Raw genomic sequence first — 16011 nt, forward strand, 5'->3', positions numbered from 1 at the left:
ACTTGTTGCTTTCTCTTGTCTTAATGGTTGGTGTTTGATGAACCCTTAGTTCATCAGGTTTTTAAGCATGAATTAATATCAATTTGTGTGATTAAATGGATGGAAAAGAGGTTAATGTCCTGGAAATCTCTCAAATACAATTCTGAAGCTTATGTTGAAAATTTACATTGTTTTTGTAGGGAAATGAAGCTTAAGAAGCAAAAGAGAGAAGGAAGAAGATTCTGAAGAATGGGAAAATTCTAAGTGTTGGGCGCTAAAACGCCCAAAACTGAGAGTTTTAGCGCCCTGTTGCACAAAAGATGCTGGTGCTGAACATTAAAACGCCCAAAACTGAGCGTTTTAGCGCCTGAACATTAAAACGCCCAAAACTGAGCGTTTTAGCGCCCAAGACAGTTAAAAGCAGTTGGGCATCCGTCAAGGTTGAGCGCTAAAACGTTCAGAAATGAGAGTTTTAGCGCCCATGTCAGTTTTCAGTTGTAATTTGTAAATTATAAAAGGACAATGGGCCTTCACATTCTGACAGATGCCAGATATCAGATCTATCCTATCATATCTCATTCTGATTTTTCCCATCACACTAGGAGAAGGGAGATCAGATCAGGTCTTTCATAGATCTGATCTGACTCCTCATTTTCTCTGAATTTCCAAATTCTTTAGGATTAGTTCTTGTAATAGTTAGTATTTCCTATGTAATTGTACTTGGAGATTGAAGACTCAACTATCATGACAATGGAGTTTGATCTATCTTTCTTCTCTTGTTTGTATTTCAATTATGTCTGAGTAGAGTCCTTTGTAGTCTGATTCAATGGAACTCAAGTTTGAATTTGTGAATGGTTAATTAGATGTTTTGTTTATCTATTATGTGATTGTATGAAGTTGTCTTGATTAATTCTTCATGTTGAGGAATAGTGTAGAACAGACATGTTTACATTGTTTCTCTATTTTTGACAACTACATCATCAGTGTTCTAGTAGTCAAGGGATTGATGCTAGGATTCTGATGTGATCTTAAGACCTTAGTAATTAATGCATGTATTAAGAAAGGAATCACCAAGGGATTGGGGTTTCTGATTAATGTGTCTATCAGGGTAGTAAGGGATTACATCTTGAGATGATAAGAAAAAGGTTGATCAACATAACATAGTAGATAATTCATAATGGAAATTGGTTCATCTATAAATTCATGTTTGAGGGAAAATGACATCTGACTACTTGTTTACATTATAATTTACATTTTATTTATTTATCAAGTTTTAATTCAATTCAGTGTAGTTTCTGGTGACAAGAAATCTATGCAATCTATGAACTTTTGTTTGATTCAACTCAAGTACATATGGTTAGTCAGTGCTTGACACAAATCCTCGTGGGAACGATCTTTACTCATCATTTTATTACTTGTACGACTAGTGCACTTGCTAAACATCCAACAAGTTTTTGGCGCCGTTGCCAGGGATTTGTTCTTCAACACTGACAGACACCATTGATATTTGAGATTGAATCTTTTATTTTTCAGCAATTTAAATTTATGTTTGAATTTTTGTTCTTTCTGGTCCAGAGCGCTAAAACGTTCAGACGTGACCGTTTTAGCGCGATGCGACGCACATCAATGTGCACATGTCTCTGGAGACCAGCGCTAAAACGCTTGATTTCAACGTTTTAGCGCTGGTCCACTCATATGATTTACATGTTTCTGGGTAGTTTTCTCTTAGTTTTATTTTGCTGTTAGTTTAGTTTTGTAATTTAGCTAAGTACATTGGGATATTCACTATTTTTGCATGATGCACATTATGATAGTACTGATGCTATTGGTTTGTAAATGAATGTGTTTCAGTGATCCATTGCTGTTTCAGATTTGAATTAGTTGCTGGGGACAACAACGTTTAAATCTGGGAATTGGGTGTGAATGAATGGCATGCAAACATCATGGAGAAGTCACACAAATTGATGAGCCAAAACAGGGAAATATCTCAATCTTTTTCTTTTTGTATTTAAGTTTTCTGTGTGATTTAGATTTTAGCTGTAATATTGAATTTGGATTTCAGTTTTGATATGGAATTTCATGAGGATTTGACTGATCAAAGATTATATGATTGATCAAATTAAAGGATACAATCTTATACCTTGCATGCTGAGCTTAAATGAAATGATTGCATGGCTCATTCAATGTGTAAGAGTAGAAAGATTAGTTTTGATGCATATAGAGAAAGTCAAGCATGCACTCTGAACTGTGAGGAAATTGAGCCTATACAGAAAATTTTGTTCAGAGAGCACTTCACTGCATGAATAGCTCTAGAACTTGCTCTGTTTCTTGCTTGAAATGGTTGATGATGTGTAGGGTAGAGGCATTTCCTTCTTGAACCAGAAAGTCAAATGGCCAACCTTTAAGTTCCAATTTCATGAAACACTTGAGCCTAGCCTGTTATCTATCAAGCCAAGAACCACATTTATTCCAATCCTTCAGATTAAAAGTTTCAGATAAGTGATGAGGGATGGAGTGTTCTGTGGGGAGGAAAGTGTTTTTGCAATAAGTGAATGCAAGGTGTTGGAAACATAAGAAAGAAATAAGGAAAAGAAAGAAAAGGTTGTGAAACACAAAGTGTTTGGAAGAGACAGAGGGAAGTATTAAAGACACAAAGTGTCTGAAAGAAAAAAAAAAATTTTTTGTTAAAGACACAAAGTGTCAGGAAGAAAAGGAGGAAGAAAGGTTCAAAGAAAAGAACAAGGAATGAAAAGGAAGAAAGTTGAGGGAATTAGGAAGAAATTGATTAATTACTGTGAATTCCCTCTTATCTGAATCTGATTCATTTGATTTGAACTTACCCTTTCACAGAAATCCTTACCTTTAGTCAAGCCACACACTAAGCCTCATTGCTAATCATACCAAAACCTTTTTGATCTACCTTATGGATCATTGTTACTATGAATAGTGAGAAGATGGGCAAGCCTATGGTAGTTTGAGTGCAGTGAAGAGTGAGTGATAAGTACATCCTTAAACACTAGTGTGCAAGAGTGTTAAAATTCTCATAAATTTTGAGAAGTTCCTAGTGAGGGGGTGTTGTTGTTTGGAAGTCTCTGTATATCATCTTTACTGATCTGTTGAAAAGTCACAAATGATGTTGGGCAAATCATAGGAAATAAGAGATTGCATAGTTATAATTTTGTATCATGAAATGTTGATCTTTTGTTAATTGAAGTCCATCCTCATGAATTTCATCTGTAAAGAATCTCAAGTCCTTCTCTGTTTTAATTCATTGCTGAGGACAACAATGTTCAAATCTGGGAATTGTGATGAACCCTTAGTTCATCAGGTTTTTAAGCATGAATTAATATCAATTTGTGTGATTAAATGGATGGAAAAGAGGTTAATGTCCTGGAAATCTCTCAAATACAATTCTGAAGCTTATGTTGAAAATTTACATTGTTTTTGTAGGGAAATGAAGCTCAATAAGCAAAAGAGAGAAGGAAGAAGATTCTGAAGAATGGGAAAATTCTAAGTGTTGGGAGCTAAAACGCCCAAAACTGAGAGTTTTAGCGCCCTGTTGCACAAAAGATGCTGGTGCTGAACATTAAAACGCCCAAAACTGAGCGTTTTAGCGCCCAAGACAGTTAAAAGCAGTTGGGCATCCGTCAAGGTTGAGCGCTAAAACGTCCAGAAATGAGAGTTTTAGCGCCCATGTCAGTTTTCAGTTGTAATTTGTAAATTATAAAAGGACAATGGGCCTTCACATTCTGACAGATGCCAGATATCAGATCTATCCTATCATATCTCATTCTGACTTTTCCCATCACACTAGGAGAAGGGAGATCAGATCAGGTCTTTCATAGATCTGATCTGACTCCTCATTTTCTCTGAATTTCCAAATTCTTTAGGATTAGTTCTTGTAATAGTTAGTATTTCCTATGTAATTGTACTTGGAGATTGAAGACTCAACTATCATGACAATGGAGTTTGATCTATCTTTCTTCTCTTGTTTGTATTTCAATTATGTCTGAGTAGAGTCCTTTGTAGTCTGATTCAATGGAACTCAAGTTTGAATTTGTGAATGGTTAATTAGATGTTTTGTTTATCTATTATGTGATTGTATGAAGTTGTCTTGATTAATTCTTCATGTTGAGGAATAATGTAGAACAGACATGTTTACATTGTTTCTCTATTTTTGACAACTACATCATCAGTGTTCTAGTAGTCAAGGGATTGATGCTAGGATTCTGATGTGATCTTAAGACCTTAGTAATTAATGCATGTATTAAGAAAGGAATCACCAAGGGATTGGGGTTTCTGATTAATGTGTCTATCAGGGTAGTAAGGGATTACATCTTGAGATGATAAGAAAAAGGTTGATCAACATAACATAGTAGATAATTCATAATGGAAATTGGTTCATCTATAAATTCATGTTTGAGGGAAAATGACATCTGACTACTTGTTTACATTATAATTTACATTTTATTTATTTATCAAGTTTTAATTCAATTCAGTGTAGTTTCTGGTGACAAGAAATCTATGCAATCTATGAACTTTTGTTTGATTCAACTCAAGTACATATGGTTAGTCAGTGCTTGACACAAATCCTCGTGGGAACGATCTTTACTCATCATTTTATTACTTGTACGACTAGTGCACTTGCTAAACGTCCAACAGTGTTCTAGTCATGTATTCAAAAGTCACATTTTTAATTATTATATCTAACATTTTGCAAATGCAAGATAAGACTATTTACCGTATATCCTTTCATGGATCCTGTGCATGTCGAGAGTTTTTTTTAAAAAAAAATTCAGGGGCAGCTCGCCACTAAATGTGCAGACATAAATACAATTTCCTGCATCCGCCACTGTCTTTACCCAAAAAAAAAAATTCAAAAAAAAGAAAAGAGGATTTTTTTTCTCATTAACCACATATGCCGTCATTCTAAAAGGAAAGAGCTATATTATATTCTCATAAAATTTTACTATGGAAAAATTATTTATGCTTTAAAAAGATATAAATTGTGTCGTTTTAATTTTTTTACTCTGTATTTTTGGTAGTACATAATTATAACAAAAAAAGTTATTTTTTTTCTCTCCTCAGTCCCATTAGCTGATATGAAAAGTGAAAAAAAAAAATAACTTTTCATGTTATAACTATGTGCTACTGGGAGTACATAGAGTAAAAAACTAAAAGGACACAACTTACTGCCTTTGAAAAGGAAACACACTAAACTCTATTACTATAATATTAAATAAAAAATAACAATTCTTAAGAATACAAAATTGTTGAATACTTTATACTTTATTAAGAGAATTAGCAGAAAGATTGGTTAGTAGAGTTTAGAATTTCTTTTTTTTTTAAAAAAAGAAAAGAAAAAAGAAGAAGAGCAAGCAACATCTTTTCATTGATTTTTTTTTTTTTTTGGTAAATATCTTTTCACCGATTTTAATATCATGAACAGGGTAGTTGTAAATGTCATTAACTTATTTTTGTGAAATCATCACCGATATGTTGGCTTTAAAAATAGATTGAATATCTTTTTGTTTTTTTAACTTTTGTTTGAAATATTGTAGTTGAGAAAAAAAAAAAACACTAATGGAGTGATGGATGTATTTATAGGATTCCACGTAAGTGGCCCTATTCGACATAACCAGTTATAAACGAAAAACCTGGCTATTCAAATAAAGGGGTGATCACGATTCTGAACCAATCCACCAACTTACATTCAATTAATTCTTACAAAAAAAAGTTAAGATGCCGGGAGAATACACATAAATAGTTTTATATTATATTTAATTACGGTGAAAGCTTTATCACTTATATCTCTTAACATTTCTTTGTGAAAAATAACACAGTAAAGATTGAACTCTAGATCTCTGGGCTACAAAAAAGTTTGATATCATATCATAAATCATCTCTCCCAAAAACTCAAGGCAAATAGGATCTGTTCTGGCCAGCCCAATAGATTGATTGGCCCAATAATCAAGGCCCGAACTGACGAGGCCATACCTAAAAGCTTAAAAGCTTACATAACCCAATTCCCCATGCACGAGTAGCCATTGTATGGTGGTGTCTGTAAAACGTCTTGCCCAAGCAAAACCTGGCTATGGTGGTGTAGCTGTCCCGTCTTCCTTACTACCTCTCCCCACAAAGGAGGTAAAACCTCTCCTAACTCACTGAGAAAGGAGGACTATTCTATTACTTCTATGAGCTGCTATTTTGTTCATTTGCAGAGCCACTATAGCCACTAAACACCTCCCCCCACCATTATTATTGGGAAGCTCCATAAGGGCATTGGTCTGTAGTCTATACCATTGTCACTAAAAGCACCCTAAATCAACATATACCTGATTCCCTCGATTACCAAACAGCTCAGGATCAATACATAAAGTAATCATATATTATATCTACCTATCGTAAAAGTTTCGTCACTCACTTATATCTCTAGTGTGAATCCATTAAGAGCAATTGATCCAATGACAAATTTTCGGATAGGGTCAGGTATGGATTAGTTTGAGGTAAAGATTCAGAGAACCCATTTACTTATCGAGTGGGGTATCAGGTCTTGTTTTTGTAAGTTAATAATCTAATAACTCATATAACCTTTACATGTCCGGTCCAAATTTAAAAGCCATGCTATAAAGCTAAAGATGTTATTTTGTTGAACGTGGTTAATTAGCAAGAAATTACAGAAGGAACCAGTAGCTACGAAGAGAAGCGGTAATAATACGAGGATGACTTGGCCAACAAGAGTGGGAACAGTGACCAAAGTGTCACTTTTTGTTAAATTTTTTATCCAAATACCACGCGAACAGTGTTTTTTACCAGACTGTCACGTGTCATAATTCACTACCACTGATAGAGAATTTCGTGGCCAATGATTTCGTGACACGTGGCCATATTGCAGACCAAATTCGCTACCAGTAGTAACGAATTATGACACGTCAGCTTTTTCCTACGAAAGTGTGCCACTTGTCATGAAATCATTGACGAACGTAATTTGCTACCAGTCGTAGCGAATTACGCCTAAGTGGCAGTCTGGTAAAAAATACTGTTCGCATGGTATTTGAGTAAAATTTTTGTCAAAAAGTGACATTTTGGCCACTGTCCCACGAGAGTGTCAGTGGTACTAATTGCTGAATCAAAGGGCAAAGACCTTACGGTAAAGCGCCCTCTCAGGCTCTCATGACTGTCTCAGGTTACCAATCTGGTCTACAGTAAAACTTGAAGGGATCCAACAACAGCATTCCATTTGAGCAAACGACTATACTGTCAGAGTTTGCTCTTTATCATTTCGGTGATGGCGTAATCTTCCCCTCAGCTCAACAATGACTCTTTTCGAATTTACTGACAGATGCATGGAGAGTAACCTTTGATTTTAAACTTCGGGTATTGTAAAGAAACAATTCAACCCAAAAGCTTAAGTTATTGGGTGAGATTACATTAATAATTTTATATATTTCAACACGCTTCCTCACACACGAGAGCCCATTGGACTTGAAGGGTGGACTATCCACCGGCCTACCTACCTGTGCGAAGAAAGAAATTTTACTGGAAAGAAAGTGGAGAGCGATGAGGATCGAACCCGGTACGCCGAGGCTCTGATACCATGTAAAGAACTAATTCAACCCAAAAGATTAAGCTATTGGATGAGGTTACATTAATAATTTTATATATTTCAACAGGTATTAATCGCATATGCAAATAATTGGTCCCGCTGAATCTGGAATGGGGAGTGGAAATGTTCTCACTTATCACCCTCCCAAAAAGTGGTCTTCATTTAAGCTAGGTTGAGTGATAGTAATACACTAATACCTACCTAAGAGGAAACTCTAGATAAAACTGCATTGTGTTGCTTTGATGTTTGAAGTTGCAAAGCAGGCCTCAACTTCCAAGTTCTTCCCACCTCTTGTCATTGCGTTCAATTTTTTAATGATGTTTAGACTATATTAGAATTAAGAAGGCTTCCAAACCAAATATATTCAAGTACAAAATAGCACAAGTATTAAAACCTATACAATACTCTTGAGTCTATACAACGATGATAATCTGAATCCATGCAGCATAATTAATGAATATAAAACCAAAGAGAAATTCAAGATGATTAAACAAAACTATGATGCCAAGTTATCTTGGACTTGGTTTTCAGACTTATCTTAGTTTCCTTAGCGGCAAGGCCCGTCCAAAGAGCTTTTCTACTTCACCTGCTTCCATTTTGAGTCCGTTAAGTATGTCCATTTCTTCTTTTGATAGCTCTCTTAAGAAATTTTCCTCATCTTCTTGAAATACCTTGAACCCTTCCGCCAACTTCTGAAACAACGAGATCTCTGTTTTCCCCACCTTCTCTACCTCTCCTTCTAACTCTTCAACTTCCCTCACAATGGTCTCCTCTCCTTCCTCTACCGTTTTCTCTATCCTCTCCACCAAGGAAGGCTCTGGTCCACATGTATTATCTGTCCTGATGAACTGGCTAAAGTCTCTTCCCACACTCTTAGCCGCTTTATCGAGTTCAGGGATTATAGATTCAGGCAAAACTGCACTTCTTGTGTACACAACAGCACCACCATAGCCATCCCATGCATCATTTCTGCCTCGGTAGTATACAAATATGTAATCATCTGGTTTATTCTCAATCTTGGATGACAAGATATACCTGCATATCACACTGATTGTAAGTCCTCTAGTGGGGTGAAAGGCCAAATTCAATTGATAGGATTGTGTCTAAATGTAAAACAAAAAATCCTGAATCCTCCTCATACATTGGAAACGTGAAACTGAGTAATAAATATGCTAGAGGACCACTTTAAGGTATGACATACAAAAAGTGCTCAGAACAGAAGCATGTTGTCCTGTCCTTTCTTTTTCTGAAGTTGGAAATAAAATTTACTTCCTTCCAGCACATGAATTTCATTTTAAATAGCAACATTCGGACTTCACGTGGATGTAGTTGCCAATACCTATTCATGTTTAGGTGAGCAAAAATTGATAAGAGCTTCTAAGCAAGAAATTACCAGTCATCTTGATAGTGAAGGTACTCGTTATCATGATTGTATAGGATCCCAGGATAAGAAGGATCTTGCACAAATCTCTGCACAGCTGACCTAGTAAGAAATCCAGTATCAGGAGTTCGTATTCTCCATGAAATATTACCCACAAGTTTGTTGGATTCTGTGTGAAATTCATGTAATTGGCAGTCAAAGGCATCGAAGGTAGGATTTAAGCCACTAGTGATGAACCACTTGCCACTGAAATCTGCAATGTTGAAGCTCTTGACAAGGACATCAGGATTTGGAACAGGAAATTCTCCCACATCAGATTTCTTAGGTACACATTTCTTCCTCGAGACTGCACACTCATTGAACTCATCAACCACACTGTTTTCAAACAGGTCCCCGCATTTAATCTGGAAAAATCAAGAAGAAAAAGAAGCTTCCATGAGCGGAGTTCACTTCCCTTGCTAATTGGTACATAATGGTACCGGCATGAACTTAATATAAAGTACAAGACTAACTTGGCATTCGGTCTCATCAGGTCGATTGTTGCAAGTTTGGAGACAAGCAATATTGGCAGCACATGATGGGTTTGAAAGACACCTAGCCAGTTCTATCCTGCATAGATATAAAAAAAAAAAAAAAATTAAGAAATTGGAGGCCTATTGAATTACTTTTTATTATGGCAGAAAAAAGGACAAGAGAGAAAGATGGTATACCTGCATTCCTTAAGCAAGCAAGCACAAGTTTTGAGAGCGTCAACAGCATTAGCTGATGGAATGATCATTAAAATGCATACCAAGATGCCAGCTATTGTCATGATGGGTAAATAACTCCAATCTTTGAGAAAAACAAGCATTCTGTCGACAGCAAATTCGAATACCTGTTGTTGTCAAAACAAGGGGTAAACTAAGAGAATAAAAATTGGACAGAAAGGTGGTGTTGTAGGAACAAAATTTGCATTTTTTCACACAAGGGGTTAAGTATAATTGTATGAACAATGAAGTTGGAGGAACTAACTCACTAGCAGTTACTTACTTACCCGTGGTATATTTTTAGGAGTGGAAGAAGAATCTACTTTCCCTTCATGGTGTTGTCGCCCCAAACTACAAGAAAGTCTATAAGGTCTTAACAAGCGCAAGGGTGTTGGCTTTCTGGTGGTGGACATTACTTTGAGCACTACCACACTAGGAGGATATTGAAACCCTCTTGTTCTGTGAAACCTTAGATCACCTGTAACTTTAAGACCTACTTTTATACATACACTTGGAGAGACAGTGCCTAATTCTTGATGGGATAACAACATTGAATGTGCACCCAACATTGTCATACATACATGTAATATATGTATGTACTCACTTCCAAATGTGACCACACACTGCAAAAAAATAAATAGCAAGATAAATAGCATATCTAGTTATAGCTAGTAATCTCTTTAAGACAAAATAAAAACATTATAGGCCTAAAATGCTGCATGCTTTCATTAGTTTTTTTAATATATGTATGTACAATGTGATAATTGAAAGCAGAGATAATATTTAGAATGAAGAGAGTGGGACACATGCCTTGCGGCGTAGAAGGAAGCTAAGTGCAGTTTGAATGAAATAATAGAAAAGGTAAAAAGAAGAAGAAGAAGAAAGGAGAAGAAGAAGCGCCGTCGCATTAGAAGAGATAAGAGCATCGTGTTCGTGTGGACTGCAAACAGACTCGTCATTGCAGCCACAAAGTACACGTTGACGCTTCCAACCTCCCCGCGCCACAAATGGACTCAATATTCTAAGTCCAATCCGTTGTTTTGTTTATTCATGGCCCAGTTCACATTCCCTAATAATACTAAAATAAATAATAATACGAAAAATTAAATATGATCAAATGATAAGAAACACAGTTTTCTATTTTCAAAAGATAAATTCTAAAATAAAATTTATATTTTAATTTATTGTTTTAAAATTTTATTCTTCACAATTTTTTTAAAATAAAATAAATAAAAACACATTTTAATTATTTTTGTTTTCTTATTTTTATGGATTTTTGCTCTCACTTTTTAATCACATTTCACTGGAGTTGTCACATCTAAAGTCAGTCGTTAGATCATTCTCAAATTTTTGAAAGAAAATTCATTGAATGAGTTTTTTATATTTTTATTTTGCAAAATGTTTCTGAGAAATGATTTTATAAAATATATTTAAAAAAATAAAAAACAAGAAGAAAATCTTATTACAAGGCCTAAATAATTGTATCCCTTCAATAAAATATTACGAACTATATAAATAAGTTCACCTCTCTTAAATCTTATTTTCTTTCTAATTAGAGTATCGAATTTTTTTTTAATTAATATTATTTTATTAAATAGACAGGAATGTGAATACTAAGCGAAAAAAAAAAATATAACAATTCATATCCTATCAGAAGAAAGACTTGATGATATGGTGAATTATGGAAGCAAAGTTACAGCAAGATGATAAATTTCCAAGAGCGTGACATCTTTAACAATCAGTGATGGGTAATTATGTTATTTTATTTTCATTCGTTGTCTATGAGCGATAATTAACAATGCATTTTGTTCTTACTCTCTAAAGTCTAAAGTATGAAACAAGATTAGTATTTATATATTATAAAGCATCTAATGTAATATCTGCATCATAGTACCCGAGAAACAAAGCCATGATAAATAGGAAAGGATAAGATTGGATAAGGCGAAAATGCTGGGTGGCTTGTGATTTTTACATATACAGGAGTATTATTATTGTGGTAATTGCGATATTTATTGTACAGCTAAGGACGTGCTTTCCCCAAAAAAACATACAGAAAGTGACAAAATTGAACTTTATGAATACTAACTTGCATAATAGAATTAATCTTAACTGATTTATTCATTCTAAGCCATTGATGGTCGGCCAAAAGGGTATAAGAAGAAAAGGAAGGATCCGTTTACAAATTTTTACAAATTACACTATGTTCTTTCGAGAGAACATAGTGAAATGAGTGTTTTCCCGAAAAAAAATAGTATAATTTATAAGAGTTTGTAAACAAAAAAATTAGTAAATATAACCTGAACTAAAAGAATAGGATTTATTGTTAATAAAAGTATAAAAGGCCATAAGAAGACTTTGTTGATAAAATCAAGGCCATGAATACAAGCTGTAATATGGTGAACCGTGAGCTAGCGGGAATATCCATGTCCCTAACGATTTTCTCAAAGAAAGATGAACCCCTATATCTTCTGAATTGCACTCGTCTCAGAGAAAATTTTTGGTTGCTCAGCTGTCACTTCTCCCGTTTCGCAACTTCCCAATGGGCTAATTTCTCTTGCGGGTACAAAGAGACTTTGTGACAATTTGGATATGAAAATAAAGACCCCTTTCTTTGATGTCTTTATTGCTGCAGCATTGATAGGCTATTCTTCAATCCTATCCGCTGCACCCAATAACCCACAAGGTCATATAAGTTTCCCTTCCTTTTATTCACCAACCTCTTCTCTTGTATATTATTAATATGAGACATAAATGTGTTATAACATTTTTTTTTAAATAAATTAGGCAAGTTATATATTATTAATATAATTAAACTGAGTAAATCAAATATACAGAATTAGATTATAGTCTAAAATACTTGCTTGAAGATCAAAACTAAGCTGAGATAATATGTAAACTATTTTCGTTTATGTTTAGCTATTGGTACGTGCAGGTAAATGTGTGTTGAATTTCACAACATACCCATACGTGGCATTTGGTGAGTGCGGCGGTGTGAACGAGGACATAAACAACTGGGGTGGGGGTGGGGAAGGGTTTCCGACCACTATATGCTGCCGCAATGCTCTCACTGTTTTGTCTGATGCTTTGGCCATGCAAACCTCAAACTCAACAACAGGACAACTCTTTACTTCCCAAGATCAATGGCAGAATTGTAGCCAGTTATTTAATCCACAACAAGGGATGTCACTTCATTCATGTGGTTTTGATAGTTTTTACCTTGGCAGCTCCCAATGTTCTAGCTTATCTCTACAGGAGGCTCAGAGCATACAACAGTACCAAGATGCCTTGGACCAATGCTCCCATTTTGACCATCCATTTGACCAGTCTTGTGCAGATTGTACCAATGCTATATTGAACGTTAGAGATAGTTTATATGCTCCAATATTAGAGAACGGCCCCAATAATACTGAAAGAGCCATATGTGGGGTAGCAGCTGTTGTTGCTGTTGCAGTTGGGAATCCCGGTGACCCATCCCTCAGTGATAAATTCTTTCGGTGCTTGCCATCTTCTTCAGGAGTAAACAAGCGTAAGAAGAGCCACCCAACCATTTTATTTTCTTTCTTTAGATCACTCTGGCTACTAGTGGAAAGATTCTAACTTGCATAACTTGGTGAAATTATGTTAAAATATTTTATATTATATTTCTGTAACACATAAAAATTGTAGAAATAGAAGCATGAAACTCATAACTATTTAAACACTTAGGATATTTTAACTACCAAAAATTCTTTCTACTAACTTACTATTCATCACATCACCATTGGATCAAAGAGAGAGAATGTTAAAAAGTTTTAAAAAAAAGAGAAAATGTTAATCTAATGGTGATTAGATAGGTAGTAAGTTAGTGGAAAATTTTGGTAGTGAGAATATCCCTCCTCCTACTTAAATTATTAGGTGAAGGTTACACTAATTAATAATTTTATATTATATTTTTTTTGACATTTTTCGTAAAATATTTTAACTTATTTAGTGTGGGAAATAATAATCTCATGTTGTATAATAAGAGAATTATCTTAGGTCATACATCCATAAAATTTCATGCCAACTTTTTTTTTTTTTTTTAATTGTAGACTTCACATATTTGTGTCACGTTAGGGTACTGTATCATGTAACAGAGATTAGTAAACCCATTTAGGGCCTGTTTGGATGAGCTTTTTTTTCTTCAAAAGCTGCTTTTTATTAAGAAAAAAAGCACTTTTCGTTTTTAGTTCATTTGGATGTCTGCTTTTAAAAAAAAGAGAAGTCACAAAAAAAGTCAAAAACCTACTTTTCTCAGAAGCTAACATTTTTAACTTCCCAGAAAAGTAAAAGTCAAAAGCCAAATATTTTTTTAAAAAACTAAATATTTTTATAAAAATATAAATAGCTTTAACTTTTGTAAAAAGTACTTTAAAAATAAGGAAGCAGTAAAAGTTACTTTTTTTTAAAGGTGAACCAAACGACCTCTTAGTGTAGTTTTGAAGGACATGAAACTGACAGAAAAATGTTTTGGCATTAGCAGCTGGATCTTGGTCAAAACTCCTGTTTAGTGGGGCATTAGCTGCCCTTGCAATATTGCTTATCGTTATTCTGGTAAGATATGTGTCCAAGAAGAAAACTCGTAAGCCAGCTCGCTTGAAAGAGATCACTACGTGGTCTGGACTATACTGGTTCTCCAAAGCTGAAATTGAGAATGCCATGAATTATGGTAATGAAAAGGTAAACCTTGGACGTGGGAGTGCAGGGCAGGTGTACAGAGGTGTTCTGCCCAGTGGTCAAGTTGTGGCCATCAAGCATTTGACTAAAGGTAGCACCTCTGATTCTTTCACTCGAGAAGTTGCAGGTCTTTCCAAGCTTCGTCATCCAAACCTGGTTTGCTTATTTGGCTGCTGCGTTGAAAATGATGAGAGATATTTAGTCTATGAGTTTTGTGCAAACGGGAATCTAGCTCAACATCTCTTGAGTAATGTTCTCTGCTCTTGATTCTTGATCAATGATTTGCTATGTTGTCCATAGGAGTTGATGACTTTTTGTCACTGGATTATTTTAGCTACCTTGGTTGCTAGGAAATCTTCTTATATCTAGAATTTCCTTTGTGTATGTTGTTGACGTGTTTGTGTGTGTGTGTTTGAGCCTGTTCAGGAAGAGACAGATGGTTGACATGGGAAACGAGAGTCAGAATTTTGAGAGACTGTTCATTCGCACTCAAGTATCTCCACCATCATATAGAGGGATGTGTTGTCCATAGAGATATAAAGGTACTTAATTAAAAAAATGCACTTATGTATACAATAATGTTTTCAGTTAAAATTATGATAATGCCTCATACTGATTTTAATTGTTAGCTTACGAACATCCTCTTGACTGAGAAATACCAAGCAAAACTGTCTGATTTTGGACTGGCAAAGATGATGGGGATGGAAGAGAGCAAGGTTTTTACTGATGTTAGAGGAACAATAGGCTACATGGATCCAGAATACATGAGTAATGCCAAGCTAACCTGTGCCAGTGATGTATACAGTTTTGGTATTGTTGCTTTGCAAATCCTGTCAGGACAGAAAGTCATAGAGTTGGATCTTGATGCCAGAGATCAGCTCACTAGGAAGGTATACTTCCTGGACAGTTCAGAAATTAAAAAAAGGACAATAAATAATGCATGCATATACATGCATTCAACTCAAAAGTGCAATGTTTTGAAATGATTTTTGTAGGCAAGAGATGTGAGTATGGGAAAGCGTCCACTGTCGGATTTTGAAGATCCAAGGCTAAATGGAAAACTTGATAGGGCAGACTTTGAAGCAATCTTACATATTGCAGTCCTGTGTGTTGCCAAATCAAGCAAAGGTCGTCCAACCATTGAGGTTGTTTTTGAGGAGTTGGATAAGGTCTGCAGGGACACGGAAACTAAGATGGTATATATATATATGTCTAGTAACTTTGAAACTCAATCATAACTCTAGAGATATATAGAGTCTATTTACAAGTTAATTTGCACAAGCCAATGTCATTAGTGCTTATCAAATTGACAATAGTTTTATGTTTCTTCAGAAGGCAAAGCAGGATGAGTCCTCATCAACAACAACCAACTCTAGTTCTAAGTCCTCCAAATTGACTCCTCGTTGACATAAAAGATACTGCGCTGGCTGTCATATACGTATGTGTGTGATCAAACTTGAAAATCTATGCTAATTTGGAGTTGGAAGATTAAGATGTATATTACGAGTAATACTATTTTCAGCATACAACTATTATGAATGGACAAACAAACAAGTTTGGTGTACATAGAAATATTTCCCTTGACCCTTATGGCTCTCTCTCGG

General features: G+C 35.0%; 2 protein-coding genes across 2 annotated transcripts; one reads left to right on the plus strand and one right to left on the minus strand.

Moving 5' to 3' along the window:
* Positions 1 to 7901: 7901 nt before the first annotated feature.
* On the minus strand, positions 7902 to 10656 carry LOC133306956 (violaxanthin de-epoxidase, chloroplastic). Its single transcript, XM_061507366.1, has 6 exons — positions 10523 to 10656; positions 10000 to 10335; positions 9677 to 9840; positions 9479 to 9575; positions 8979 to 9370; positions 7902 to 8620 (listed from the first exon to the last, which is right to left on the minus strand). Exons 2-6 carry the CDS (start codon positions 10285 to 10287, stop codon positions 8119 to 8121), a joined length of 1443 nt encoding a protein of 480 aa, XP_061363350.1. The 5' UTR covers positions 10288 to 10335; positions 10523 to 10656; the 3' UTR covers positions 7902 to 8118.
* An 800-nt stretch (positions 10657 to 11456) lies between these two features.
* LOC133306957 (probable receptor-like protein kinase At5g18500) lies at positions 11457 to 15814 on the plus strand. The gene is made up of 7 exons (XM_061507367.1): positions 11457 to 11460; positions 12645 to 13238; positions 14214 to 14654; positions 14834 to 14949; positions 15037 to 15297; positions 15403 to 15603; positions 15740 to 15814. Exons 1-7 carry the CDS (start codon positions 11457 to 11459, stop codon positions 15812 to 15814), a joined length of 1692 nt encoding a protein of 563 aa, XP_061363351.1.
* Positions 15815 to 16011: the final 197 nt, after the last annotated feature.

This window comes from Gastrolobium bilobum, unplaced genomic scaffold, assembly GCF_033153095.1.
Source record: "Gastrolobium bilobum isolate Gb01-03AN ecotype WA unplaced genomic scaffold, APGP_CSIRO_Gbil_v1 utg10532, whole genome shotgun sequence".
Lineage (NCBI taxonomy): Eukaryota > Viridiplantae > Streptophyta > Magnoliopsida > Fabales > Fabaceae > Gastrolobium > Gastrolobium bilobum.

Bases quoted from the DNA above. Each gene is read 5' to 3' on its own strand.
- LOC133306957 (XM_061507367.1), top strand. The intron at 14,655-14,833 runs GTAATGTTCTCT...GAGCCTGTTCAG, and splicing joins TCTAGCTCAACATCTCTTGA to GAAGAGACAGATGGTTGACA. The intron at 15,604-15,739 runs GTATATATATAT...ATGTTTCTTCAG, and splicing joins GGGACACGGAAACTAAGATG to AAGGCAAAGCAGGATGAGTC.
- LOC133306956 (XM_061507366.1), bottom strand. From the start codon at position 10,287: ATGACAATGTTGGGTGCACATTCAATGTTGTTATCCCATCAAGAATTA. The intron at 9,841-9,999 runs GTAAGTAAGTAA...TGACAACAACAG, and splicing joins CTCCTAAAAATATACCACGG to GTATTCGAATTTGCTGTCGA. The intron at 9,371-9,478 runs GTTAGTCTTGTA...TGATTTTTCCAG, and splicing joins CTGATGAGACCGAATGCCAA to ATTAAATGCGGGGACCTGTT.